Below are 27,616 nucleotides of genomic sequence, written 5' to 3'. Positions count from 1 at the left end.
CAAATCAGCCAATATTTGTGTTAAAAAACAGCTCATGAAATAAAGAATGGAACAGTGTGATTTTTCATTCAACAAGCAGTTTACATGAATACCTTCCAGTTTGCTTGACGCTTCTTCTCTTAACCTTCATCGGATAAGCATTTTTGGTTCAGTTAGCCAATCTGCGAATCATCTTAAGCTACAGTTAGAAACAATCCAAAGTTCACCGTCAACGCTTTCCCATCCTGATCGAGCGACAGGTTGTCTAATTATAGCTGTCCACATGCTCCGAGCGAGCGATAATTGAGTGAACAATTGATACAGACGTGCCAGAAACCGAAAACCACGAACGAACAAAATCCACCGATAACAGTTCGTTGGCAGACACTATTATGCGCTGTCACTTCGCGGCACAGATTTCCTCCTGTACGTAGAACACAGCAACTTGTTGTGGGGTGGGACAATTATGACAAACGACAGGACGATTCTTCATCACGACACAAACTGACCATTCAGCCGAGCATTATTCGGCAATCAATCGTTTGTGAGTGAGTGAGTGTGTGTATGTGGGTGGGTGGCCTCTGTGATCCGTTGGATTGCTATGTCTGACGTCTCTTTGTGCGAGTAGCCTTGACCGACATAAACGGTTGGATGAGCTCTTATTGCAACTGGTGAATCAAACGTGATGAGTGATTGAAACTTTTAAAACTAGTTTTTAAACAAACCTTCTGTGTCAAAAAGTTACGACGGGTACTTCTAGGATAAAATTTTTGCACTAGTTCGGCTGCTGACTCAAAATAAACTTCAGACATAAATTAGCATTGCTTCTGGTTGCCATAAGAAGTCGACCTACATTCGTACTAGCTCTCATTTCATCACCATCGGTAATGTTCCACAGCAGCATCCATCACTCCACAAATACTAAATTGAATTGTGACTGCCATCACCATCGTCATTGTTTACATCCCCCCTCCGGGGCAACGGGCGGTGGTTATTTTCGATCGACGCTAAAAAGCGTAACAATATTCCAGAAAGTTTCACCAATTCGTTCGACCACCAACACTGCACCGCCACTGACTCGGATGCTAATTAAATTTGCACGCCACTAACAAAATCAGACGAAAGTCGCTGCTTTTATTCAGTCCTGGCTGGCTGGTTGGCTGTGCTGGTCCATCGTCCGTTTCGAAACTAACAAACTTACTTACACACCGTGCTCGAAACTGCGACTGAGACTGATGGGCGACGGCGGCGAACGATTTTCACAAACTGAGATGATGACAATGAAAAGAAAATAAAAACATTCTGTTTACGATGACGCTTGCACCGAGGGAAACTAGATTTCAATTTATCGGTTTAGTGTAGGGTTATAGCGGGAAATGGTACTACCCCTAACACACTCAGACACAACAATGCGTATTTCTCCGCATGCTCCTCCAAAACAGAGAACGGTCAGTGGTAACTTACTATGCTTCACAATGGGCGGGCCATTATTAAATTACATACAAAATGTATCGTTTTCTATCGTGCTCGGTTTGTCTACCAGCGGGATCTCAGAATAGTTGATGCGTGAAGGCTCAAATGGAATGTTCCGTTATTGATGCGGTGTCAGAGTTTCAATATTGACATGATTTAATTAGGAGAACTTGCCTAAATTCTAAATTGCAGCATGTTGGAAAACAAATATATGATTTTTTCAATTAGAAGATCAAGCATTTCATGGTATAAACAATGTTGGCGATTTGGTGAAAAATCATGATATTTTGTTTTTGATTTCGTAAGAATTTTGTGAAATGCTTTTTTTTCTAAAAGCACGTATTTTCGATCGAATAAATTATGACGACGTGCTTACGATACCAATATGAAGGTGTTGCAGCTGATAAGGCCAAACTGAACTGTGGTCAAAGGTTCATTTTGGCAAAAACAGAAATTACCAAATATGGTCCAATTTCTATAATAATAGGTAATTGTAAATTATAAAGTTTTTAACGTGCAGTGGGCCAAATGCATATGATCTTTTTTGTGAATTGTGTATTAAAAGACTGAAATTTATATTCTATTTAATACTTTACTATAATTATCTCAGGTCAGATAGAACTCGAGAAACGAATTTTGAATAGTTCTACAAATCAAGAAAGAACATGAAAATGCACGAAGAAAACGATCCATAGTAATTTTTCGCGTTCACTTAAAAATTATTATTTAAATACGAGAACAAGTAAGTTTCAGCTTTAACTTTCTCAATTTTAATGATTTTTTTCAATTTTTTTAGCATTTCGTCGGAGAAATTCTATTTTCTTCATATAATCTAAAGTTTCTATTGATGCCAAATTCTCTATCTTTTTTTATTCGTTCATATTTAAATTTTCTGCATTTTTCATTGTTTCTTTTTCTATTTCATCCTGGTTTTTTATTCGTTCTATTTCCTCTATTCTTATACTCTATTCAGTTTTATATACTTCCTTTTTCTATTATTACCAATCATGCTGCTTTACATTTAACATATTTGTCCCATTTTTATTGATTCGTTTCAGCTTTTTGTTTTTTTTTTTATAAATTTTAGCATTTTATTTGTTACTGTTTCATCCACTTCTTCAGTTTTTTCATTAAATTTATTTATTTCATTTCACTAAAATTTTATTTTTTTCGATTTTTTAGATTTGATTTTAGTATTTTTTTTTTCTTTTTTGTCACCTATTTTAGTATTTTCTCCATTCGCTCTTTTTCCATTTTTTTTTTAATTTTTAGACCTCTCAGTTTCATAAAAAAAAATTTTTTCTATTATTTGGTTTTAGTTTTTTTTGGGTTGTGAATTTTTATATTCTGCATTTATCAATTTTTAAATTTATGTTTTTCTTTTGGATGGATTCCATTTTCTTTATTGTTATGTTCAATTATCTTTAGCATTTTTATTTTTTACTCTTTTAAACAATTTTGAATTTCATGTTATTTTGATCTTTTTACGTTTTGTGCATGTTTTCTGTTTTTCATTCCATCAAATTTCGTTTTTTTGCTTTGACCTTACATAAGTTATTTATTATTTAACCCATTTTTTTATTTATTTTTCTTATTTTTCCAAATGTAATCTCTCCTTTTTTCCATTTCGCCAGGTATTTTTAATTTTAAGCATTTTTTAGTTTTCTTTAATTTCTCTTTGGTCTATTTTTGGGCTATTTACAAATGTCTCTGCATTCTATTTTTTCTTCAAGCTATTCCTTTGAATGGCTTCCATTTACACTCAGGTTTTTACGCGGATTTTCGCGCTGCTTTTACGATGTTTTTTACGCGGATTTATAGTAAAAAACCGCGTTAATTGGAAAATACACGTAAAAACCGCGTTAATTCGAAAATCCGTGTAAAAACGCGTTAACTCGAAAATCCTAGAAAAAAACCCTCAGCAAAAGACTAAGTATATTTTTGGAAGTTTTTTTGTACGGATTTCGCAAAAATGTTCTAATCCCTTTGAATGCAAAAGACTTAGAAGATTTTCGGAGAGACGGGTCTGGAAGACGCCTTGCGGCCCGCACCTCAACAATATGGGTATTTTCGGAATGATCTTGACGAGTAGATGCCAGAAATGCCTTTTTGACGTCATTTTCGATCTTATATTCGAAGAAATTTTGGATAATCGGCCAGATTTTTCATGCGGGAATTTCGGTAAACCGGAAGTCGCTATCTAGAATTTCAAAATAACGTCAAACATCAACCTTTGTCTCTTACATGTCAAGACTATTCCGAAAATATCCATATTGTCGAGGTGCGGGCCATAAGGAGTCTTCCAGATCCGTCTCACCCATCTTTCCGAAAATCTTTGCATTCAAAAGGATTTTTTGCAAAAACCTTGTTAATTGTTAAATCCACACGAAAAAAACTGCCAATATTCTTCTAAGTTTTTTGCATTTAAAAGAGCTTAGAAACTTTTTGCGAAATCCCTGCAAAAAAAACTTCTAAAAAATGTTTTAAGTGTTTTGCTGAGGGTTTTTTTACGCGGATTTTCGAATAAACGCGGTTTTTGTCGCGGATTTTCCAATTAACGCGGTTTTTTCACGCGAATTTTCCAATTAACGTGTTTTGTTACGCGGTACGTATCCCCCGCGTTAAAAAAAAACCTGGGTGTATTTCTACTTCTACTATTCCATTGCATTTATTCAGTTCCAAATTAGTTCGCTTAAAAAAATCGCCATTTTTTTATTTTTCATCGTAATTTTACTTTTATCTATTTATTCCATTCTTGTTCATTATCATTCCCTCAATTTTGAAATATTTTTAACATTTTTTTCCACTTACCGGCTCTCATTCTTTCCATTTTTCCAATTTTGTTACCAATTTTTTTATTTGAAACACTTTGTGATATTGTTATTTCTACGTCTAACACAGTGGATCCATTTTGTTTATTTCTATATTTGCTTACTTTTTTGTAGCTTTGTTTTTATTGTTTGCTATCTTCACTTTTAATCCTTTTGTCGTTTTTGCTGTTTTCCATGCTAATGATGCTTTATTTTTCATTTTGTCGTTCATTTTATTATTTCAAACATTTTGCCAAATTTTTACATTTCTTCAATTTTTGTCTAACTTCCTTTTTCATTTCCATTTATTCATTTTTATATATTTTTAAATCTTAACTTTTCCATTGTCTTAATTTTGTTCATTTTCTGTTGTTTCTCCTCTTTGGAATTTTTTTCTATTTTGGATATTAGTATGTTTTGACCGTTTGCAAATTATTAATCTTTTGCTATTGTTTTAAATGTCATTTTTCAGCTTTCTCGTTTAGTTCCATTTTATCTATTTATAATTTTTTTTCTCGTTTAATCTTTATTTTTTTTGTTTTCTCTGCTTTAAATTTTATCTCCATTGAATTTCTTTGAGTATTTTTTAATTTATTGCGCTTCCATTTTACTACTATTTTTGCAATTTGTGCAAGCTTGTAATTGTGAGTTTTTGAGTAATGTTGTACCAAGTATATAAATGAAGGACTCGCAAATATCACATGAATCAGTTTTCCCCGAAACCGAAGAAAGCCAGTTACACTATGTTGTATTTTCAGAGACTGGCAATGCGACAGTGGAATGACTTAAAAAAAGTGGACTAAAGTCAAAACTATGCCGTATCGGTTTAAATAGGTCGGTTTTATGTCATTTTGGTACGGTGAATTAGTTTATGATATTAAAACATATTAAAAATAAAAATTTACTATTTATCAGGGTGTCTCAAAAATATTTATTTCATCGAAATTGTTCTTAAAATTTTTGAATTTTTATTTTTGAGCGCTAAATCGTTTTTTATATTAACACTTGTATAAAAAAATCTTCATTATACATTAGGGTGACTCAAAAATACATAATTTTCATGCGAAGGTTCAAAAAAATATTAGAAATTAACTTTAAAACTTATTAGGATGACTCAAAAGTAAGCATTTTGTATTTTATAATATTTTTTTCAATAGTAAATATGGTAAGCTGAATCTATTTTCGATGTTAAAACGAAATGATTTACATCTTCTTATGGTACTTCAGAAATAAACATTTAGTTTTTACGGATTAAATAAGATGTATTCGACTAATTTAACGTTAACCCTTAAATGCAAAAAACTCATTTTCCCTTTGTATTCATTTTTCTGGTTGGATACGATATATACCTCTTGCTGAGGCTTTATAGCACAGAATTCGGTATAACATTGAAAATAAATTCTTAAAAAATCACCTCATCAATCAATTAATCAGAACACTATTTCTACTGAACACATTCGTGGAACATTATAAGTTTATGAAAATTCGCTGAAAAAAGTTATTTTTCTCTACAGCCCTTGTTCGTGATACGTCTAACGGTTTCCATCGACGTAAATTGATGGGCCGCAGCGTTATTGTTATTCTGTTGCAACGACGACGTCTAGTAGGACGAGGCGCGTAAATTCACGCGAACAACGCTATGAAGACCTTGACAGTTCTCGGGCCGACAGACTGCCGGTATGGCAAAAATAGTTTTGGCGCAGCAAACCGATTTAGCGGTTGCGAATGGCGATGTTATGAATGAAAGCGTAGAGAGTGCGGATACGAAGGGGAAATATTATCGGTGCTCGAACCGTGGGTTACATATATATTACAATGAATGGGAAGAAGTAGGAACAAGATGGCAAACGGGGGAAATAAATAGTTATTCGATTTCGCAAAACATTGATGTCAGTTTTGGTGCCAAAACACATAAATATAATTAAATTTACAAAATGAACATAAATAACCAATAAAAGTATACAATGTGTCGATACTCGTTAGATACAAGTGGGAGAGAATCGATGAGGCTTACCCGACCCGGCCAACCTTCGATATCTCGCGTGGGAAGCAAAAATATTATTATATCGCACAGTACACTGGCCAGGAAAAAAAATGTAATTCGTTGTTGAAAAAGACTTTGTAATTTATAATGGAACTCATCAGGATATAGTATAAAGAATTGGAACATCAATTCGAACGATTTGTATGTGGGCATGGTTACCGATTGCCATTAGTTCAACACTCTGGTTAATTGAATTATCAATACCATCATCATCCCCATCATTTCCACAACTATTTCTGGTGTTGACAGTTGACCTCTAATAATAACTCCCCGCTGCTACTGACCAGCTGACAAACGAATGCCCATGTATGCGCCTATATGTGACTAGCAAAACGTAGAGAATGGCACGTTCCAGACGCAACCGCCGATTCATTCGTGCCGATGTTTTCCTAATGTCAATGGGGGGAGAGACGGAAAATTCAAGCCAGTCGCCCGCGAAAAACTAGGCCAATCAACAGCACGCTCGCTCGTTTATTATGTTTTTCTTTCAATCGGTTTCAAATTTACTCCCGATGAAACAAGCACGAAACCGGTCCGGTGCGGTGGTGTGTGCTGCGGAATTTTCAGCACGGAAAAGATATGAGGACATCTGCAAAAACATGCCGGTCGAATGAAGAAATGCAGCCAGCAACGCTTTCCAGGCTGTAGAAGTGAAAACACACCCCTTTCCTCACGCCAGGGATTAATATCCTGACGCGGTGGGGGGAAGAAACATCAGCTGCAACAGAATACGGTATCATCATAAAGTCCGGGAAAATCGTGTTTTTATTGCGCTGAATATTTATCACTTCTGAGAGCTGCTGCTTAGTCTGTTGTAACGGATCTGGATCGAGTGATGCGGACACACGGAAGGAAGGATGTAAATACACTGGAATCGAACGTATGAATCAGTTCGTACTTGTATACATTCAAGGCAAGTTTCCGGAAGCGCATCACTACTAAACAAAAACAAAAAACTCAATCTTCTTGCATCATTTTTTCCATGAACATCCCCACCGAAGATCATTCCTCAAATTATTATTAAACTTCACACCACGTCAACTCAATTCCGAATCGCATCTTTTCGCCCTCAACTCAAATCATCCATCATCTTCCATTGCGAAAAGTGCTCGCTCACTGCTCCGTCGACTGGATAATCCAATTACTCAATAGATGTCACCTGCAGCGGCAGTCGTCACCCAAGTAACCACGACGCTTCAAATGATGTAAAGTTAACAGTCTTAAATGAGTCGTTCGCAGAATGCGATAAAATGCTTCATTGCTGTAAATGCAACACCAATGCTTTCATAAAGTGGAAAAGGGCGATTAAGCGACTGATGTAAGAGCTGTCAAAGAAAGCATTTATTTTACATTAGTAACGCTCTTATAAAGCTTTAGTCTGTTAAAAGCATTACTAGATGCTGCAATAATGTTTGTTTCGTTTTGACAGATCGATGTTATATAACACAACGAAAAGCTGATATAATGCCAAAATGAAAATAAAATGGAAAAATGAACGTTTTTCCATTTTCCACTTCTTATTATTAGTCAGATACAACATTAACATCACCACAAAATTCCAATTCCTTCAGATTTTTAAATTAATTTTATGGGATCCGAACCATGATCATCTGACATCAGCTTCATACGAGGTAGGCCGTTAGCACTCTTATCTGTGGAGGATAGTTGCCGACGGAATGATATTTGCAATATATGAATAACGTTTTACATTATATAGCCTTTGTTAATGCAATGACACGTCGGTATAGAAGGATAGGTGCAAACATTTGTCATTTTTTGAGTAGCACGAAGCAGAGATCAGTTTTATAGTAGAGATTCCGAAACATACTTAATATTGACATCAAATTGTGCAGATGAAATTATGAGCATTTAGTGGTTTCTCTATGATATGCTTCATCTGAGTTGCAAATTATAGGAATGCATACTCGCGTTGTTTAATTTCATGTATTCCTCAACGGAGATAGGATTGGTCAAAAGCTATAGGCGGTGCAGTGCTCCGATATTTTTGCCCCATTCGTAGAAAATTGCCCGTTTGCCACACTACTCTCCATGTTGTTTCAGGTTGATATTTTTTGATTAGAACATTTTCTTCATAAACGTCAAATTATTTTAATGTTTCATAACTTTTAGTTCAAGCATTATATGCTTTTCAAGTGTAGCGCAGTAGAGCGTCAAAGCATTTGTAAATGCAATGCGATCAAACACTAAACCGTTGCTCTAAAGGTATGTATAATGCCTGTTACATTGCTCATAAGAGGCAATGTCTTGAAACATTTGGGATGTTGTGTTATGGCAGCACTGTTTTAAGAAAGTAGTTTTAGAGCAAATGAACATTAACGATGTTAAAATAATGCTTCAATATAATGCATGTGGTTATTTGGGCAGCCAGATGAGCATTCAGCTCGTCACTCCCCCTGCACATGGGTGGACTGGCCCACTTGTATTAAAGTGGCTCGGAAAGTAAAACCAAAAAAAAATCAAATTTTCTACCGCACGAATTTTGTTCTGGAGATCGGTTGGGGTTGTGTCCTGCATTTTCCAGTCAGATCGTCACAATCAGTATCATCCGGCAGTTTTAAAGTTTTAAAGAACTGCTGACAGATTTTCGCCTGCTTAACGATGATTATTGCATAACGCCCCGATCGTTGTGCATCGAGGAAACCGAAGGCATTGTGTGCGATTTATCGGTCGGCTTCGTCATCGTGCATAAGCCAAATTAAAGAAATATAAAAGTAAAAGGCTGGGTTATGGAATGGATGCAGAACTGGCGTATATGATAGAATAGTGGGAGTCCTTCTTGGATTCGTTGGTCTTGTTGCACGTGAATCATCCATTCCCGGTCAGCATAGCATGCTAAAATTCATACAGAATGCAATATCATTTGCTTGCATTTAGTGGAATTACAGGTCCTACAGTGGAATTGCAGAAGTATCCTCCCGAAAATCGATTCCGTCAATTTTTACAAAACAGTTCAAAATTAACTCCCACGACTTTAATATAATCCGTCTGGATCGAGAAAACCCTTATGGAGGTGTACTTTTGGGAATTAAAAAGTGCTATTCTTTCAACCGAATTAACCTCCCTTCGCACCAGGTATTGAAATTGTCAAGTTATAATCAAACCTTTGCATTGCTTTCATCTACATTCCTCCTAGAGCCTCGGTAGGACACTGAACGCTTTGTAATATCACGGAATCCTTACCGGCACCGCGGATAGTTCTAGGAGATTTTAACTCGCACGGTACGGTATGGGGCTGTCTCGTATGACTTCACACGGAACATTGATTGGAAGAGTTGCGCGACCGCGATATCCGTTAAAATCGAATCCACTCAAGAGCTTCCTCCGGAGGAAGAGTACAGGTTTTTGGCAGGCTTAATTCTCGACAGTGCGAATCAAGCTCAGACTAAACCAGTACCCAGCGCGAATACCCATGGACAGTCTCCCACCCTGTGGTGGGATAAGGAGTGGTCAGAGCTGTACGCGAAGAAGTCCACTGCATATAAGGCCTTCCGGGAAGAAGGGTTACCAGCTAGCTATCACCAGTACGCATCGTTAGAAAGGCGAATGAACAGTCTAATGAAAGCCAAGTTATTGGCGCCGGTTCGTCGACGGGTTAACGAGAGAAACAGCGATGAGCACTCTTTGGGGTACGGCTCGACGTATGCGTAATCGAAACAGTACCAACGAGAACGTGGAACATTCAACCGCTGGATATTCGCTTTCGCCAAGATCTGTCCGGACTCTGTCCCGGTACAGAAAACTTACCACGCCACGCCTCCTCACGATACACCGCTTTCGATGGTGGAGTTCTCACTTGCTCTCTTAACATGCAACAATAACGCCCTGGGGTTAGACAGAATCAAATTCAACTTGCTGAAGAATCTGCCTGACACTGCAAAAAGGCGATTGTTGAACTTATTTAACAAGTTTCTTGAGGGTAACATTGTCCCTAATGACTGGAGGCAAGTCAAGGTCATCGCCATCCAAAAACCAGGAAAACCATCATCCGACCACAACTCGTATCGACCGATTGCAATGCTGTCCTGTGTTCGGAAGTTGTTTGAGTAAATGATCTTGTTTCGCTTCAACAATTGGGTCGAAGCAAATGGCTTACTGTCAGATACACAATTTGTCTTCCGCAAAGGCAAAGGGACGAACGATTGCCTTGCATTGCTTTCTACAGAAATCCAATTGGCCTATACTAACAAAGAGCAGATGGCGCCAGTCTTCTCGGATATTAAGGGGGCTTTTGATTCAGTTTCTACATTCTGTTAGAGAAGCTGCACCAGCATGGTCTTTCACCGATTTTAAATAACTTTTTGATAAACATGATGTCTGAAAAGCACATGTACTTTTCGCATGGCGATTTAACAACATTGCGATTTAGCTACATGGGTCTTCCCCAGGGCTCATGTCTAAGTCCCCTGTTCCACAATTTTTACGTGAATGACATTGACGATTGTCTTGCCAATTCATGCACGCAAAGGCAACTTGCAGACGACGGGGTGGTCTCTGTTACAGGGCCCAAAGCTGCCGATTTGCAAGGACCATTACAAAATACCTTGGACAATTCGTCTACTTGGGCTCTTCAGCTGGGTATCGAATTCTCCACGGAGAAAACTGAGTTGGTTGTTCTTTCTAGGAAGCGAGAGCCGGCGCAACTCCAGCTTCTATTAATGGGTGTAACGATCAATCAAGTCTTCACATTTAAATATCTCGGGGTCTGGTTCGACTCTAAAGGTACTAAAGGTAGGGGATGTCACATTAGGTATCTGAAATAGAAATGCCAACAAAGGATCAATTTTCTCCGGACAATAACTGGAACATGGTAAGGTTCCAGTTATTGTCAGGAGACCTGATCAGGTTATACCAATCAACGATATTGTTGGTGATGGTGTACCGGTGTTTCTGTTTCCGCTCCGCTGCGCACATACACTTCATTAAACTGGAGAGAATCCAGTATCGTTGCTTGCGCATTGCCTTGGGTTGCATGCACTCTACCCATACGATGAGCCTCGAAGTGCTGGCGGGCGTTCTCCCGCTAAAAAAAATCAATTTTGCTCATCCGATGCGACTTTCTTAACCCGTTGGTGACTGCAAACTTCGAGAGGCTCGTCGAGCCTTATTCTCAAACCCGATTTATGTCCTTGTACTTCGACTACATGGCACCAAGCATCAATCCTTCTTCGTATAATCCCAACCGCGGCCGTCTCCTAGATACTTCTAATTCTACTGTATTATTCGACACATCCATGAAGGAAGAGATTCGTGGAATCTCGGACCATATATGCCCCCAAGTTATCCGCAATATATTTTATAATAAATTCCGATAAGTCGACTATGACAAAATGTTCTACACTGACGGATCAAATCTCGATGGGTCCACTAGCTTCGGTATCTTCAATAATACTATCAACGCTTCATTCAAGCTCAATGATCCCGCTTCAGTTTACGTCGAAGAGTGAGCTGCAATTCAGTACACCCTTGGGATCATCGACACTCTGCCTACAGATCACTACTTCATCATTTCGGACAGCCTCAGCTCTATAGAGGCTCTTCGTGCGGTGAAGCCTAAAAAGCAATTTCCGTATTTTCTGGGGAAGATACGGGAGTCTCTACGCAAGTTATCTGAAAAATCTTACCAGATTACCTTTGTTTGGGTCCCTATCCCGGGCAACGAAAAGGCCGACTCTTTAGCAAAGATGGGCGCATTAGAAGGTGACATCTACGAAACACCAATCTGCTTCAACGAATTTTTTAGTATTTGTCGTCAGAGGACACTCAACAGTTGGAAAACCTCGTGGAGCAATGGTGAACTTGGACGATGGCTACATTCCATTATCCCAAATGTATCAACGTAGCCTTTTTTTATTTCGTTTATTTGACATGGCTCATAGCGGTAGCTTAACGGAGCCGTGGATCTTTTATGTGTTTACAATATGTAAAAAATAAAAATAAAAACCAATATTATTGATTGTCCGTTGGATCTCGTGCGCGCAACTTTTTATTGCGGGCGGAGACCTTCTTTAGCGGCTCGCCTGCTGCGTCATGTGGACCATTTAATTCTCTCCTGTCCTCCACATCAAGGTCATCAACGAAGCCTTGGTTCAGGGGGATGGATATGGGTCGGAATTTCATTCGTGTAATGTCCCGGCTTATGTCCAACCACTACCCCTTGGATGCACATTTGCGGTGTATTGGGCTTGCGGAGAGTAGTCTGTGCGCTTGTGACGAGGGCTATCACGACATCGAGCACGTTGTCTGGGTATGCGCCGGGTATTGTGACGCCAGGTCTCAGTTAAAAGGTTCCCTTTGGGCCCGAGGTAGACCACCCAATGTCCCAGTTCGGAATATGCTGGCATATCTATATGTCCCTTATTTATTTTAGCACTTCTCTTTTATTTCTTGTTTTTAGAAGAGCCCTGTGAAACCGATCCGCACCAGAGTGCCATTTTGTGACCGCCGTCGCCCTTACCACGCAATTTGAAGCGAGAGCGACCCGATTCTCCGCAGGTCCGATGAATCCCACCCATCAATCCAGGGGTGGCATTGCGCATCTCGAAACGAAAGGTTTATTGTATGCAAGACCAAACGAGACCAAATTTATAACACAATATTTTACGAAAATTGTATTCTGTTATAATCTCGTTATTTCATTCTGATCGGGAATGGTGGATGTATAAAAAGACCTAGGAAACTTAGTTTGTTTTTGACGTAGGACTACGCTTTATTCCCCATGTGGTATACGTTATATCAATTAAACAAAAATGATATGTAACAAAAAGTTGTTCGGTTTTGAGGTTATCCTGTTCGGAACACATGAAGTCCAATACAGGAGAAACCAGTATGACGTATGCTTCTGTTTTTTAGTAAGTATTTTTGACCCTATTCTCACCTTCACCTCGCCTAGTGAGGTGACTATAGCGATTCCAAGATTCACTCTGGGTGACGATAGTCACCGTGTGATGGTCAAAAAGTGATTAAATTCTTACCTACCAAAAGTGTTGTGGGTTGTTTTCAAAATATTTTTGGAACATACTGGCAATGTTTCCTTTTGGGATAATGACATTTTTAGATGGCGAAAAATGATGATTAACGCCATTTTGAAATATGAGCTGGCTTCCGGTTACCACAAAACAGTGAAAACCATTACCAATGTGGGTCTCGTTTGAAAGGCGGTAGTCAGTAAAAGGTGAAAATTGATGACAGTCGCTATTTAGAAATTCGAGATGGTAGCTTACGGTTGCCACAAAACACTGAAAATAGTGCTTTCACATAGGCCTGCTAAGCCAAGACAAGTCTCGGCTTCACTGTGTCTTATCGGCATAAACAGAACTTCTGCTCGGACGGGCCATCACGTTTGACCAGTCGTTCGATTGAAACACAAAGTGTGTTTTAGTTTTAGAGATTTGCGTCAAGCCGGCGCTTATGTATTCCGACAAACAGTTAATGTCGGTTTTTGATGAGACGAAGTCGAAACGCACCCATGTACTAAGTAAGGATTTGTGCCCTTCAAGTGCAAATACTGGTTTTACCAAAAATCTTCGTCCTGGTGAGAAATTTTGGTATTTACCCTATTTTTCTCCTTGGGGTGAAATATAGCATACTGAAAACCAGCAGGAATATGGATGCCGTTTGAAAGCGGGTGATCGGTAGATGACGAAAATTTACGGTTAACGCCATTTCGAAAGTAAAAATAACGACTTCCGATTACCACAGAACACTGAAATCAATATGGATGTCGTTTGAAAGCGGGTGATCAGTAGATGACGAAAATTGATGATTGACACAATTTTGAAAGCAAAAACGGTGACTTCCGATTGCCACAAAACAATGAAAACCATTATCAATATCGGTGTAATTTGAAAGTTGGTTAGTAGAAGATAATCATTGATGTTTGGCGCCATTTTGAAATAGAAGATGATAGCTCCCGGTAACCTCCTGAAAAGCATCACCAATGTGGGTGTCGTTTGAAGGGAGATAGGTAACGAAATTTGATGACTGAATTGATTTAAAATCTAAGATGGCGGCTTTCGGTTACCATAAAACCCATATACGAACGGAAATTTACGTTGGCGACTTGCGGTTAACAAAAAAAAGAAACCCTTATAAAAATGGGTGTTATTTGAAAGGAAGTAGGTAAATGACGGAAATGGTTGTTGGAAGCCGTTTTCGAATTGAAGTTCGCGATTCCGGCTACCAGTAAACTCATAGTTGTCGCCAACTGATTTGGTGCGTCCGCTCTGTTTTGGTTCCCGATTTGGTCTGCCCTAGATTTTGTGATTAGTCCCCGATTTCGTCAGTTTTTTGTCCTGATTTTGTCAGCATCGCATGATCTCTACCAGATGCACAAAGCCAAGTTCGAGTAAATCCTTTGTTGAGCATATTTGTTTTATCTTATAGATGCAAAATATGCAAAAATAAAAATCAAAGCTAATAATTTGATTTCAAGTTACAGTGCTGACCCGATTTTATTAGCCCATGGTGTCGAGGAACATAGGTCAATTCGGACTCTCAGCTGCTAATATAGGTTTTCAGTATTTTGTGGTTACCGGTAGCCGCCATCTTGTTTTAAAAATGGCGTCAATCATCAAGTTTCATCTTCTACTGACCATCACTGTTTCAAATAACCAGAGCTGCGATTTGTCGTTTGAAATCTGTCACCAAAAAGATATCTTTAAATTCTAAAAACAAAAGTATGATAGGGGCGGGCGTAGTTGATAAATCGATTGTCTTGTTCGCACGCAATTCATTTCTGTTCGATTGTCAACCCCGTACATAGGGTTAAAGATTTTTCTAACTCGAATACAGAAGAGAAATGACCCTAAGGTTAAAACCACTATAATTAAAAAATGAATGTTCCAGTTTCGTACAATAAATTGAGTATATTCAATAATTTAAAACAATAAACCTCAACGACGCCGTCAAAAAGAACGAAAAAAAGAAGGGAATGGAGACACAGGAATGCTCATTGCTTATTTAGCCACTTCCTCAGATGTTGGTAAACAAACAAATAATAGGGTATTCACAAACAATTCAGAATTTTTTGAGGCGATGTCCCTTAAACTTATCTTATTCGTTTTATTTAATATTTTATAATTAATTTCAATGAATTCACTAGTTTAATTCGAATTTTAATGTTTATTTTATTCCGTTTAATTTTTTTGTTCGATTTGCTTGTTTTATTTGTTTGATTGTTAACATTTTATAGTTTTTTTCTTTTCTAAATATTTCTTATTTAATCCGTTAGTTTTGTTTATTATTTAATTTACTGAATTTCATACTTTTAATCGATTTTCTATGATTTATTCGAGGCTTTATTCGTGCACAACACTATTTGGATGCGTACTGCGAAAACACGAAAATATTTTGTAGACAGTATTGAGTAGATCGTTTTGTATGTTTCACTAAAAATCAACAGCAAAGTCGTTTGCGGAACTTGACCTTCGGTTAAACTGATTGTATCCACATGTTTCTCATTCGACTGGCGAACGATGAATGAAGCACTAGCGCAAAATGCATTTAGGACTTAGGTAGTATTTGATTAGGTCTCTAAGGTGTACCATATTGACGGCTCTGCATGAAATAGACTATCAAATTTCGGGTTCTCCGAGTAACTCATTTCTTTGAGGGCCTAGTATTCCCAGCGATTGGAGTGAAAATTTATAGTAGAGTTCAGTGTGGTCAAGCAGGTCAGTTTTCTTTGATGAGCTCGTGCGATGGTATTTTTGCACTGATTTTGACAAACAAGCACTCGTTGGGAAGGTTATACATCTGGGATGTTTATAATACTTTTATGCCTGGCTAAATATTTTTCAAGCTAAATTCAATAAGGCGTGGGTACTTCTTTCGATGTTTTTAAAAGCTGGAGGTGCGATAGGTCACTATATTCGAGATTAATAAAACAATGTACACGCCTAGAAAATCAGCGGTTTAACTTTTATTTGAAAAGTATGTATGTAGAAAAGAGGGTAAGGAGTGGTTGAGAATATCAGAAATTAACTTTATTTAATTTTAATAATACAGAAACGCGTAGATGCGTGCGCATCATCAGGTAGTCACTTGAAAACTGATTTTTTATTCGCTTTCTCCGGGGGGTGCACCAATCGCCCCACACGGCCACTCCTGATATCACTTCCGACCCGGAAGTGACCATGGCTTCATAAAATCACCAGATGTCGTTGTCTTGTTTGGTCCTTCCGATTCGGTATCCAACTTCCGCACCTCATATCGATCATTCGGCCAAACTCGAACAATTTCATAGGGTCCAAAGTATTTCCGCTTCACTTTCTGGCCAACACCGAATTGCGTTTTCGGCACAGCCACAACATCACCGAGTTTGTACGTCTGCGCCGGCTTTCTTCGAAGATTATAATATTTTTTGTTCTCTTCCTGAATTTGCTGAATATTTCGAAGAGCGGTCTCACGTGACTCATGGCGACTGTTGAAAGTCGTCCTGTAGTTCACGCTGTAGTATCTCGTACAAAACTTCATCGTCCTTCGTCCTCATCTTTACACCAAACAATAGCTCGAATGGAGTCATTTGAATCGCTCGCTGCCAACTGTTATTCAAACACTTCTGGACACTGGCGACGTGAACGAACCATCCTTCAGGTTTATCAATTGATAACTTCGTCAGCATCGGAATGATAATGCGGTGAACACGTTCCACCTGACCATTACCACGGGGAACTCCGGTAACAATCGTGTGTAACTCGATACCTTCGTCGAAACAAAACTTAGTCAAAATCCTGGAAGTAAACGCTGCACCCCGATCACTGATAATCCGCCGCGGGTTTCCGAAAGTGTCGAAGATAATTCGAAGCTTTTTCAATGTTTCCTCGGCACCTGTGGACTTCGTCGAGAATAACCAGACAAACTTTGTAAATGCATCAATCACCGTAAGGATATAATTGTACGCCTTTCTAGTTGACGGCATTGGACCAAGATGATCGACGTGTAGAGTGTCAAACGGTACGTCACCCTTTGGAATGGGCTTTAGTTCACCTTCCAATTTCCCGCGTTTCTTTTCGCCTACGATACAAGGAACACACGTTGCGATGCAATTTTTAATTTTCTCTTCCAGACCAGGTATGAAATAGCCTGCATCGATTCGCTCTTTTGTCTTCTTCACACCGAAATGCCCTTTTTCATGAGCCGCTCGTATGGTCGCTGACTCCATTGATTGTGGCACGAACAGCCGCCTGTTCTCCCCATCACCTTGGTATAAAACGCCGTTCCTGATACTGTACCCATTATGTTCGCCATCACGTTCTAATGCCGCTACAATTGTTTTGGCTTTATCGTTCTTCTTTTGACCTTCGGTTATTTGCGCACTGACAGACGCCGAGAGTACTAATACATTGACTCGAGACATTGCGTCGACGTGAGGCATCTTTTCCCCAGGACGGTGTTCAACATCAAAATCGAACTCGGAAAGGTCGACAATCCAACGGGCAACTCGTGCATTCATCCTCTTCTTCGTCAATGAATCCTTGAAAGCTCTGCAGTCTGTAACGACCTTGAACTTGCGCCCCAAAAGATAGCATCTGAATTTTTTGATTGATTCCACGACAGCCAAAGCTTCTTGTTCAAACGAATGGTAGTTCTTTTCGGCGCTGCTCGTCAAACGACTAAAATAATAACAAGGGTGGAACTTACCATCGTCTTCCGCGCGTTGCATCAAAATACCTGCCAGAGCATGCTTGCTCGCATCTGTGTGAACTTCGGTCTCTACCTCGGATCGGAATATACGCAATACAGGGTAGCTTGCAAGTATTTCCTTAATACGATTGAAGGAGAACATTGCTTCGTCTTCGAAACGGAACTTACTATCTTTTTTCAACATATCCGATAGGGGACGGGCAATGGCAGCAAACGAGGGTATAAACTTTCGGAAGTAGCTTGCCAAACCGTAGAAACGCTGAAGCTGCTTCACTGTGGTGGGTATCGGGAATTGCTTAACCTTTTCAATCTTCGCAGGGGCCGGTTCAACTTGGCCGTCATGAACTATGTAGCCGATATACTCCACACGTCGTTGTAAAAATACACACTTTCCCCAATTGAACTTTAGCCCTGCCTTTTCGGCAACTTTTAACACTTTTTGTAAGGCTTCCATTCCTTTTTCTTCATTCTCCGTCGGTATAATTATGTCGTCAATAAACGCTATTATTGTGCCGTCGTTTATTAGACCCTTCAGCACAGTGCTTATGAATCGTCCGAAAGCATTCCCACTGGTACACAAACCGAATGGTGCACGCAAGAATTCGAATTGCCCATCACTCGTAACAAACGATGTATATTTTTGGCTTGCTTCGTCGACGGGTACGTGAAAATAAGAATTTTCTAGGTCCAACGTAGTAAACACTCGCGCACCAGATAGTCTATCAATTTGTTCTTCCACATTCGGCATAGGAAACTTATCACGGATCATCTTTTTATTGATTTCTCGATAGTCGATACACACCCGACGCGACCCGTCTTTCTTCGGTACAACGACTACGGCACTCGCGTACTCACTCTCGGACGGTTGAATAATACCGTTTAACAACCACTCGTCAATCTGCTTCGTAACAACATTCTTCTCTAGAGGAGCTAACCGTCGTGGATTCACACACACAACTTCATTGTCGCACAACTTGATACTCAGTTTATTCGACGCCACAATAGATGGTTCCGGATGGTAATTCTTGATAAGAACCATAACCTCGTTGCAATATTGATACGGCACTATAATTTCGTTTTGATCGACGTATTCTTCAATCCTCCCGATCCACTTGACATCGCATTCCGATTCTACCACCGAAATCTTATTGAATCGAACGCCTTCTGGATTGATACAATAATCAACACCTTGAAGAAAATTCATCCCAATCAGCATCTTCATATCGATTGCTTGCTGCGGAACGATGTAAACAAGAATGTCGTACAATTCATTTTCGATCGAAATGGTGAGCATCGATTCCCCACACACGTTTTTTGCATCACCAGCATAACCACGCACTTTCATATTGGATTTCTTCAATTGAGCTCCGTTATTTGCTAAATCCAACCAAAAATCACTTCGGATCAGAGAAACTTCGCTTCCTGTATCGACGATTGCACTGACAACACATCCGTTGACGTTCACCAACACATTCGGAGCTGCATTGGCTACGCTTTTCAGTGTGTTCACTTTTGAAGCACTCTTCTTAACAGCATCGTGTTGCTTCGGTTTTTCGTCCGGTTTTGGACAATTCCGCGACAAATGTCCAAATGCATTACAGTTAAAACACTTCGGTCCATCATCCCTTTGTGGACAATTGCTGGCGACGTGAGAACCGTCTCCACAGTTGAAGCACTGTTTCTTTTGACTGGAATTCGGCTGGTTTTTCATCTCTTTCTGACGTTGATCCTTTTTCTTCAGCAGAGCGTCGTGTGGCTTCGGTTTTGCTCCAGTCTTTTTTTGCACTTTTTCGAAATTGAGAAGTTTTTCTTTCAACTGACGGATAGTCTGCGCTTCGTAAAGCAACGATCGGTGGAACTCATCTTCGGTGATGCCATCAACAACGTATTCGCAAATACTCGGCTCATCGAGGTCGATGGAAAGAGCGATTCGTTGCATCTCGTAGATATAGTCACGTATAGCTTCGTTTGGTTTTCTCTTTCGCGCTGCTAATTGACGGTGAATATCAGTCGCACGGACGAAAGGAGCAAATTCTTTTATGAGGGCATTCTTCAGTTTGCCGAACGATGTGAGACCTCTTTGCGCGAATATGAACCGACGGGCTGTGCCTGTCATCTTTTTTCTGCACATTATAAGTTTTTGTTCGTCGTTCCATAAAGCTGTTCGGGACATCGCTTCGAATTGTGACATCCATAGCTTTACGTCCTGGCCATCTTCGACACCAAAAGTTTCGATGCTATCTTCTACATCTCTGAACGAGTACGGCTGGCGTCGCTCATTCGCAACACGATCTATCGGCGTAGACGTTCGTTTGTCTCTCGATAACGCTGTGAGAAACTTACCGGAATCATCACTTCCACAACTATCTCTTTCATCATCACCGTCTTGCTCATTGCTAACGTCGTTAGCGTCATCATCAATAGCATCATTTTCATCGTCGTCGCTGCGGTGATCGTCGTTGTGTGCATTGCTGCCATCGTTTTCATCGTCGTGCTGTTCACCACTACCAACGTTGCTCAGTTGCTTACCGTCCCGCATCACGTCGTTGATACACGAACGGCCGTCGTTTGCAACCAGCGCCATGTCATGGTAAACGATTCTTTGCGCCATCTCGTTCTTGCATCCATCTAAAGACAGACCACGTTTCTCGCACTCTCGCTCGATTCCAGCTTTGGTGAAAATTTTGCACAGTTCATCCGCTTTTTCCGCCATTTTGATTTCACTTCGTTTCTTCTTAAATCCAATTATATTTGAATTACAACGCGATATCAACGTATTTTCCGAACAAATCTCGATAACTCCATCCCGGTTGAGCCCCCATGTAGAAAAGAGGGTAAGGAGTGGTTGAGAATATCAGAAATTAACTTTATTTAATTTTAACCCTTTCATGCCCAACTTTTTTCTTGTGCATGTAGGGTTTCAAAAAATTTTTTCCTTGAAAACGGTGGGGTCAAGAAACACAAAAAGCCTTTTCTCATAAAGATAGGTGCTTCCTTCCCAGTGCTAGAAGCTGCTCAATTTTTACCTTCGAATGTTCAATACAATTTTCCTAGAATATTTACAATAGTCCAATTGCGTGGAAAATGTAGCCAAAGACAGTCTAAATTGATAAGTTTTATCAATTTTCAATAATATTGCAACATAACGAAGATATATGAAAAATTCATTTTCCGTCGTCAACGTTAACTGTTCCTGGCAGCACTGCTCCATCGGATTTCAATCAGACTAATTGCAATAACTTCAGTTCTAGAGCTGTTCCTTGGAACTATTAATACTCAAATGAAAGGCAATAGTCACATTTATTAGCCTTACTTATTTTCGTGAGCAAGTTTTGCCTTAATCAAAAGTTATAGCTGTTTAAAAACGTTGTTGTCCACAAACAACATGGGCATGAATGGGTTAATAATACAGAAACGCGTAGATGCGTGCGCATCATCAGGTAGTCACTTGAAAACTGATTTTTTATTCGCTTTCTCCGGGGGGTGCACCAATCGCCCCACATGTATACTGTAGATTATTTAAAATTTATTACCCAAATAATATGGATTGCACAATCCATTGACGTCATTTAGATAAGAAAGTGAGGAAGTGGCAAATGATGTGAAAAATCATGAAACCGCGTAAGGAGAACATGTTTTTTCAGTAACTGCATCTGGCTTTCTACTTGCGAATGACTTCTTCGGTGTCCTCGTTGTCGCCAGAGTGTGGAATCGAAGTTGTGCATTCCGGCTCACGTGGTTGCTTAGCTGTGCGACGACCACGTTTGCGCATTGGAGCATTTTTTTGGATACCTTTTCCTTCTCTTTTTCGATCATATTTTTCTCGAATATCTACTTCAACAAGAACTTAAATTATTATATGGCTAACTCAAGCGATAAATCTGACGCGCTTTCACCATACCTATTTGACCCCATTCTACTCTATACATTTATCTTGAACGAACTTATAAATGAACATGTCAGGATAGATTCGGAGAAAATAAACTTAAACCTTGTAGTTGTGGTACTGGTTTATAATTAAATTTCAAACGTTAAGCCAATTCATATTAAAATATTCATATTTAACGGAACGTTCTAAGTGAATTGTTGTCAGATGTTTAAGAACTCGATTTGCGTCCTAAATTTTTAATTTTTGCGAAACGCTTTCCTTTCGATATACATAAATTATGGTCTGTTTCGCTCATACAATTGAATTCGCCATAGTGTCTCCCTCAAAGGAACAGGGATAACCAGCATGAATGACGGCAAGACAAGAGAAAAGATATAACGTTTCCAAATGCTACAGTGTCAAGCAGAATGCTCCATCACTGTCGCAGATGCCAGAAACAATTTGAACAGTTTTAAAGTAATCGTGACAACAGAAAGCAATCTATGTTGTGGCAGACTTTTCAAACGATACAATCACGGAGTATTCCGATGGATTCTTGAGTACTAATCTGCTTCACTTCATATATTATAAAGATTTCGTTTTTACATCCAAATCATTTTTTTTAAATTCCATTGCGGATTTTCATACCCTTCAATATTATCGGGACCCCTTTATTTTTCCAAGTGGAGTTAAAAACGGCCCTTTTCTTACTCAGGGAACATGCGCCGTACCGTCGTTAAGCAATACAGTGACTCACAATCAGTAAAAAAAACGCATATTCCTGCCTCACCACGGATGCAGAACCCACTGCCGATAAGTTTCAAATTCATCCCCCACTGAGCAACAGCTCTATTCTAAGAGCACCACCAAAGGTCAAAGGTCGCGACGCAGCATTCCCGTGCGAACCGGAACGGCAAAACATTCCAGAGTAAAAGTCGATAAATCGTGTAAAGGATATTGCCGTTCCTTCGTCACACGAAACAACCGGATCCATTGACATCATCGTTAGATTCGCAGAGCAAACTTTTATCCCTTTCCAAAAGTATTCAGAGGCACTGATTTTTGGTTAACCTTTTACCTTTACGCTTTACCGTATACCACAAAACCACAGACGCACTCCAAAGTTTGGTGACAAAGCATGACAAAGCTCGAAAATAAAACGCCTGAATGTATACACGACGACGGTGCTAAGGTGCTTCGTTTCTGCTCACTCTCCCCATTCGGTCTATCAAAACACGATAACGGGCCGAATGATAATTTCATTCACGAAAGCAATGTCCACTTTCCCATACTGACTCACGCAGAAGTTTTCCGTTTACTGGAATATCTATAATTATATCGGCTCAATATAGTCAGTCAGGTCGCGTAGCCCTGGGCCCCGTAGTTGCTGACAAGGCGCCTCCCACCGGCCGACATTGATTGGTAGCCGCCCAAAATTGGTCGAGGAAAAGGAAAATCATTTCCGTCCCAGACGACCTTCCGCTCGGTCATTCAGGATTGTTTTATTTCTGGAACATTGCTGTTCGTATTACTTGGTATGCGGCTCGTTACTGATTTATGCAGGGGGATGAGGTTGCTACCGTCGTGCAGTTTGTTGAAATAATTTGTATTTTTGGTACTTTTCCTGGTCACCAATATGTCATTTCTGTCAACGCATTTCACCGCATTCAAGTCATATTTAGCGTAAAAGCAAAGCTTTTACGCAGCTAATAGTTTTGGACTATCAGAAATCCAGGAAAGTAAAAGCCCGGTCTGACAATTCTGTTAAACCATGGCTTGGTTTTAGTAGTGAATGAGGCGATGTTATTCTGATACCTTTCCACATTGAGCCTACCGCTGTCCAAGCATTCTATTTTAGTCTTAAGAGTTTTAAGCAGCTTACAGCTTTATTAAACTTCTATCTGGATAGGAATAGAGGTGTTACGTAATTTCCAATAAGTATTATAATTGACGTATTACAAGCATTAGCAATTCCGAGACTCCTACGCAGTTGCTTACTGTTTCATTGCTTTGGTCGGTTCCTCAATCCTCCGTGTAATTTTATACGGCACATTGTCCGTCGACGAAACCGGATCGTAGCACTTACCTAAAAAAAGAACAGGAAAGAGAAGAAAACAACGATTTAATTGAATGTTTCATTTACAATAGAATTCAGTCAAATTTTTCGGGGTGACGAAGGTGGCTGCGTGATCGAGCAACTGAACAAATTATGTACCGTAATTCTTAGGGGATTTGTTTAACCACAAGTCCGGCTGGGGGAACGAGAGAGGTTAAAACTTGATGGGCAGCGACGGCGGTAATGAAACAACACAACAACCGCACACCGGGAAGCGAATGACTAATCGCACGCCGTTGCTGCTACCGCACAGGTCAAATCACGGTTGCGTGACGCGCAAAATGTGGTTTATGTTTTGTTTTCGGTTGTTTTCCCTACTTCGTTCACGAAGTGCAAGCAAAAGGATAAATATAGTTCTGTGGCGTAAGAGTTTCGAAGAACAACTGTGACGATGGATGTAATCATTCTGAGAGTTGTGAAAGTAATCATAACAGTGTTGCCAGTGTGTAATTCTGATTGCAAAACGTAATCCGATCAGTAGCTTTATACTCATGTTACCAGTTCTAGTGAATTGTTTAAAAATGCGTTTAACTGTGTCGGTAAATATAAAAAGTTAGACTTTCACAACGCAACTAATTAAAAACAATCAACTGCTGGAAACACGGTTCCCTCTAAAAAAACAAGCAATCCATCCGTAACCGGGCGACTGAAATCGCTGAATCGTGTCGACAGTTGACAGTTGTCATATGTCTTGTTCGTTCGGCTCACCAGAAGCTCAGCTTACTCAGACCCGTGGTTCTGTTTGCACTCTTTTTTTTTGCTGTTGGCGTGGAAAATCTCCCATTCGGGTTGCTCTAAATTTCCGCCCCCGCCGGGGTTTGATCATTTTTAATTTGATCTTTTCTATGTCACCACGCGTCACACGTCATGAGGTAACAGTTTACGTTGCTATTTCCCGTTTTCAGCAATGTTATGGGACAGCATGATACAAGCGCGCTTGCGATTGCTTCTACCTTTCACAATGAGAAGTGCAATGGCAACAAGCCGCGCGACAACAAAAATAAACGTTCCTGTTGACGGTGGTGACACATCTCGCCGATACTCCCAAGATTCTGGTGCGCGGTTGAAAAATCTAGTGGATCCGGTGAGGGAGTGTGTGTTTAGATAGTGAAAGGAAGTGGGAATGTGTGTGTGTGTTTGAGAGAGAGGATATTTTAGCATTCCAATGGGTATCAAAGGGAAGCCGCGTTGAAACGATGGCGACAAAATATTACTGAGCAGTTAATTGATGGATTAGTTGAAATTTATAGAAACACGCTACAATTTGATACTTTATTTTCAGAATTCAAACGGTTACAAATGTTTTAATAGGATAAAACACATTTAACATACCACAGCCTAACAAAAATCTTGTATGTTAGGGAGAAGCTGAATAGACATAAGGTAGGGGAGGTTGTCTAAGCAAATCACTCTTTTAGGTGGATAGATGTGAAAGAATTTATCGTTAGTTTGTTAGTTTGAAACCACAGCATTTGCACCACTCCATGACAGCGTTAGGACCCCGTACGCGGAAGGTACGGACGGTCTGTCAAGCAACCAGTTTGGCTTTCGGAAGGGTAAGTCCACAGTGGACGCTCTCAACTCAGTGATAAATACTGCCGAGATAGCGATCCAACGAAAAAGGCGAGGTATTCGATACTGCGCGTTAGTGACACTTGACGTGAAGAACGCATTTAACAGCGCAAGCTGGGATGCCATCGCGCTCTCGTTACACCGGCTTAGCCTACCGGTGGGTCTGTACGGGATCCTGGAAAGTTACTTCCAAAACCGCGTACTGCTATACGAGACCGATGCCGGTCAGAAAAGGGTTCCGATTACCGCCGGAGTCCCGCAGGGCTCGATCCTAGGCCCGGTGCTATGGAACCTCATGTATGACGGGGTTCTGAGACTGAAGTTCCCTCCTGGGGTCAAGATCGTCGGCTTTGCCGACGACGTAACCTTGGAGGTCTACGGGGAGTCAATTCCTGAGGTAGAACTAACCGCAGAACACGCGATTAGCACGGTGGAGGAATGGATGAGCGCGAGAGGCCTGGAGCTCGCTCATCATAAGACGGAGGTAGTTATCGTCAACAACCGCAAGTCGGCACAACATGCAGTTATCCATGTGGGAGAAGTCGCGATCACTTCACAGCGAAGTCTGAAGTCTCTCGGAGTCATTATAGACGACAAGCTGACCTTCGGCAGCCATGTCGACTATACGTGCAAGAGAGCGTCGACTGCTGTTGCGGCACTATCGAGAATGATGTCCAACAGCTCAAAGGTGTGCGCCAGTAGACGTAGGTTACTGGCAGGCGTTGCCGTATCTATCCTCAGGTACGGCGGCCCGTCATGGTCAAGAGCACTGAGGGTAACCAGTTACCTACAGAAACTGGAGAGCACCTACCGCGTGATGTGCCTCAGAGTGATATCTGCCTACCGCACGGTATCACACGATGCATCCTGCGTGATAGCGAGCATGATGCCAGTCGGGCTGGTCATTCGGGAAGATGAGGAGTGCTTTGAGCTACGTGGAAATAGGGGAGCCCGCGAGCGCACCAGGGTGACCTCGGTCGCCAGATGGCAGCGTGAGTGGGACAACTCCTCGAAAGGTAGGTGGACCCACCGGCTGATACCTAGCATATCGAGCTGGGTGGGAAGACCCCATGGGGAAGTTCACTTCCACCTGACACAATTCCTGTCAGGCCATGGCTGTTTCCGTCAGTACCTCCACAGGTTCGGGCACGCGGAGGTCCCAGTCTGCCCGGACTGCCCAGGTGTAGATGAAACTGCCGAACACATCATCGGTTCGACGTCGAAAGAAGAGCAATGCTTGACGTCTGTGGCTGGGACACAACCCCGGATACCCTTATTCAGCGGATGTGTCAAACGGTGGAGAAGTGGAACGCAGTCTCGGCTGCTACCATCCAGATTGCCAGTAGGCTACAGGTAATCTGGCGAACCGAGCAACAGACGGCGGGCACGGCTAACTAGTGATTGGTTAGCTGGAGCGAAAAAAGGCCAAGCGCAAAATAAGAGAGTGAATGGTCTGTTCATGCCGAGGTAGGTTGGCGCAGCGAATGGCAACCGCGTAAGGGGTAAACCCAGCCACCCCGAAGCAAGACAGAAGAGTGAGTGTATAGGCGTATAAGTGGACTGCCTCATGCCAAGACGGGAGGGTCGTAGCGTAGTATGTTGGAACTAAGCTATCGATGCCTCATGGCGTGGCAGAGGAGTGAAAGGGTGAGCATCCAAGTCAGTCTCACACTGCATGTTAAGGGTGAGCATAAAAGTCAGCCTCACAGGTTGGTAGAGGCTAGCACAAAAGTCAGCCTAGCAAGGAATGAAAAAGGTGAGCACAAAAGTCAGCCTCGCATGGTATGTCAGAAGTGGGGCCTAAGAAAAATGTCCCACATGGGATGCCAGAGGGAGTGACAAAGGTACAATAGAGTGGCACGATTGAGAGTGAATCAGGTGATAGGGTGAGCACCCAAGTCAGCCTCACATGGATGGGTAGGGCGAGCACAAAAGTAAGCCTAGCAAGGAATGAGTAAGGTGAGCACACAAGTCAGCCTCGCATGGAACGTAAAAGGTGAGCACAAAAGTCAGCCTCATGTGGGAGTGTTTGAGAGTGAATCAAAGTGCGATTGAGAGAGCACCCAAGTAAGCCTCATACAGGATGTATG

General features: G+C 40.7%; 1 protein-coding gene across 5 annotated transcripts in view; it reads right to left on the bottom strand.

Annotated features, from left to right (window-relative positions):
• LOC131682547 (PH and SEC7 domain-containing protein) overlaps positions 1-27,616 on the bottom strand; it is a 205,462-nt gene that overhangs the window by 82,149 nt on the left and 95,697 nt on the right. Inside the window, exon 1 of one of the 5 annotated variants that reach the window (XM_058964141.1) lies at positions 833-1,175. The exons of 3 other annotated variants lie outside the window; for them this stretch is intronic. In XM_058964141.1, the coding sequence (XP_058820124.1) occupies positions 833-883 (51 nt within the window). In that variant the 5' untranslated portion in view covers positions 884-1,175. Of the gene's footprint in view, positions 1-704; positions 807-832; positions 1,176-27,616 lie in introns of those variants that run through there. One more of the 5 variants, XM_058964134.1, reaches the window with a different exon arrangement.

Source organism: Topomyia yanbarensis, chromosome 1, assembly GCF_030247195.1.
Source record: "Topomyia yanbarensis strain Yona2022 chromosome 1, ASM3024719v1, whole genome shotgun sequence".
Taxonomy (NCBI): Eukaryota; Metazoa; Arthropoda; class Insecta; order Diptera; family Culicidae; genus Topomyia; species Topomyia yanbarensis.
The sequence above is the reverse complement of the archived record's forward strand: the minus strand, read 5'-3'. Positions and strand labels throughout refer to the sequence as shown.